This window comes from Phytophthora cinnamomi (assembly GCF_018691715.1).
Source record: "Phytophthora cinnamomi strain GKB4 chromosome Unknown Contig9, whole genome shotgun sequence".
NCBI lineage: Eukaryota > Oomycota > Peronosporomycetes > Peronosporales > Peronosporaceae > Phytophthora > Phytophthora cinnamomi.
In genome coordinates, this window is record NW_027150942.1 from 956,973 (window position 1) to 959,704 (window position 2,732).

At 60.0% G+C, this 2,732-nt stretch overlaps 2 protein-coding genes across 2 annotated transcripts; both read right to left on the reverse strand.

The window, feature by feature from the left end:
* Nucleotides 1–292: 292 nt before the first annotated feature.
* On the reverse strand, nt 293–2,229 carry IUM83_16395 (uncharacterized protein; the record flags this gene model as incomplete). Its single annotated transcript, XM_067941273.1, has 2 exons — nt 293–646; nt 721–2,229. 2 exons carry the CDS (start codon nt 2,227–2,229, stop codon nt 293–295), a joined length of 1,863 nt encoding a protein of 620 aa, XP_067798415.1.
* A 206-nt stretch (nt 2,230–2,435) lies between these two features.
* IUM83_16396 (uncharacterized protein) lies at nt 2,436–2,732 on the reverse strand (the record flags this gene model as incomplete). Its single annotated transcript, XM_067941274.1, has 1 exon — nt 2,436–2,732. One exon carries the CDS (start codon nt 2,730–2,732, stop codon nt 2,436–2,438), a length of 297 nt encoding a protein of 98 aa, XP_067798422.1.

A 2,732-nucleotide genomic window follows, 5' to 3' on the forward strand; every position in this document is an offset into this window, starting at 1 on the left:
CCCACGCGCACCTCTGTGGCGCCCGCACCGGTCCGAGCGATGCGATACAACGCCGAACCACGTCCCGGCGGAGCTGGTCTGCACCACCGACTACATCGGCCTTCTGTGGCGCGCCCACACGGCTACACGCTCCCACCGCAAGCACGACCTCGCAGCAGGCCACACGTCGCCCAGGGGCCCGACCTGGCCAACAGACGAAGGCGCGAGCCGGCGGGGAGGAAAAACAAAATTCCCAAACCGGGACTCGAACCCGGGTCGCGTGGAACCTCGATTGTGGCCATTTCCTCTGGAGTCAATTCAGACATGGGCTTGCGAGCAAGGGGCGACTGCCGCCGGGTCTCTCCAGGACGAGTTTTCTTCTCCTTCTTGGACCTTGGTGGACTGGTGCACTGGGTGCAGAGTCTGACTGCGACGACGCTGAATCGAGCTTGCGCTTGGATCGCCGAGTCGGAGTCAATGGCGCCTCTTCCTCGTCTTCATCCAGGACCTTTTCATCCTGTCCCCATTCCTGCACTTCAGTTTCACGACGTTCCGTCTGAGCGATCTTGGCCTGTGCTTTCTTGCTCGGAGTCCACGTGGCGTCTCGCTTCTCCTTGTCGACCTCTTCTTCGTCGTCTGATCCGAGGAGCAGGATGACGTCGACGCCCTGAGTCGGATCCACCAAGTCGGGCCAGAATTCAGGATGTGTGTGGTGTGATCTTGCTTGTACTGATCCAGTACGTTCTCCGCGCGAAGGTAGTAGAGCTCAGGCACGAAGCGCGTCCAGTCAGTCTCATCCACCTTGTTCCAAAACATCATGCGAGCCAGCATGTCAGCCAGATCGTGAGCCATGAAGAGAGCGTGAGCCGTGTTCCCACTTTCCAGCAATTTCATGCTTGCACGATATGTCAACCCAAAACGCATGACGCTTGCCAGCATTTTCATGCTGACACGATATATCAACCCAGAAGGCATGACCAACTGGACATCGGTGCGAAGCGTGCGCCACACGACTGGGAGACCTGCGAGCGACGCGCACGTAGCTTTCTCATCCACGAGGTAATCTTGGGCCGCAGGACGCGCACGCTGCTGCGTCGGGTCCCATCGAGTTGGACGAGCCTGGATGAAGTCTGGAACCTTGCGAGCCCGGCTTGCCTTCTTGGGTCGAGGCTCCTCGTGCAAAGAGTCGCCGGATGAAGGGTCGCCTGTTAGATCCAGGAACACAGTGTGCCTGACGTGAGATCCAGTACCATCGCCACCTGATTCAGGACCGCCGTCACCTTTCTCTTCTGTGTCGGTGTCGCCGCCACTATTGGAGACGTACGGCCCTGGATTAGTGAACAGGCCGTCGGCCGAAGTGACATTGATGAGCGTCTTCCATTCAGAAGGAGGGAACGTGCCAGCATTGTGGTGCTTGAGCTGATCCTCCAGTCGACGCCAATTTCCAGTCACTTGAGTCTGATGACAATTCAGGAAGGTCATGGCCCGATCCACGTTGAGCGACCGAGCCTCCAGCGAGTCAGCAACCAGACCTGCAGTCCTCAGTTGACGGTCCCTTTTCGCGACTTGGTCTCGGAGTGCCCGCTTCTCAGTCTCGTGCTCCGCCATGAGCCGCTTGAAGTCGTACCGGCACCTCTCAGCTGTCGCGTCGGCTGTGGCTTGCTGGTTCTTGCAGATCGCCTCCCACTGTCCATTCAGTTGCGCGAAGTGAGTCTTGAGCTGCTCGTTCTCTTTCTGAACCTGGAGCAATTGCTCTACCGCGGACGACCCAAGAGTCCTGACCTCGTCGCGCATGAGACGGTACTTGATCAGCAGTCGACGCATGAACGTGGTCATACTGAATGTGCGCTGCGCTAAATTGCGAGGCTCGTAAACCATGAAGAGCGAAGCCAAATCCCGGTGAGTCTGGACTGAACCGAGGATGGTCTCCCGCTCTGCGTCACTGGGTGGCGATCCAGTGCGCGGACGCAAGAAGTACTCGTTTAAGTCCTCGGTATCGTCCACGCACTCATTCAGGTCCGCCAAGTCGGTCGCCGAGAGCCCCTCCACAGCCGCCAGCACTTCGACGCCGGCGTAGCCCTCACGAACGTAGCGACTGCGATTGATGTGCTCCATCCTGGCTGGAATCCCAACGAAGCAGAATGCCCCATCCGGAGTGTGATCCGGGGGCGCCTGCCAGTGTGCAGGTGGAGTGGGACTGGATGACGCTGAGAAGCTACGCTCCAGAGGCAGCCCGCTTCCCGCGGGCATGCCGAGCGCTTCTGTAGCTGACAGAACACGCCCCGAAATGCTGCGTTGCTTGGCCGCCAGTCGCTGCGCCGTCGCCTCTGCTGTCGATGAGCCTTGGTCCTTACTGGTTGCTTGGTCTCGCCGCCGTAGTCCGAGAGCTCCGACAACGCCGCGTCGAGGATTCCCTGGCTTTTCTCGGCGTCCTGCTTTTCCTTTTCCGCTGCCATTTAGATCAGCGAAGCCTCCCAGCGCTTGCTGCGCTCTTCCAGTGATACGTGGTTACCCGAGGACCCCTGATCTTCACTGCCAGCGTCATCCGTGAACTTCTCGTCGGTCGTGGAGTCATCACCCTTGCCGCTCGTGCTGGGCTTTCCCGAATTGCCGCCGGAGTTGCCGCCGCTGCCGCCACCCGCGCCCAAGTTGGCACCCGCCTTACCGCCACCCGATGGTGGCGTGTGCGGAAGTTGTGTTGGGCTCGATGGTGCACCGCGAGGCGACCCCGCGTCGTCGCCCACTTCCGACAT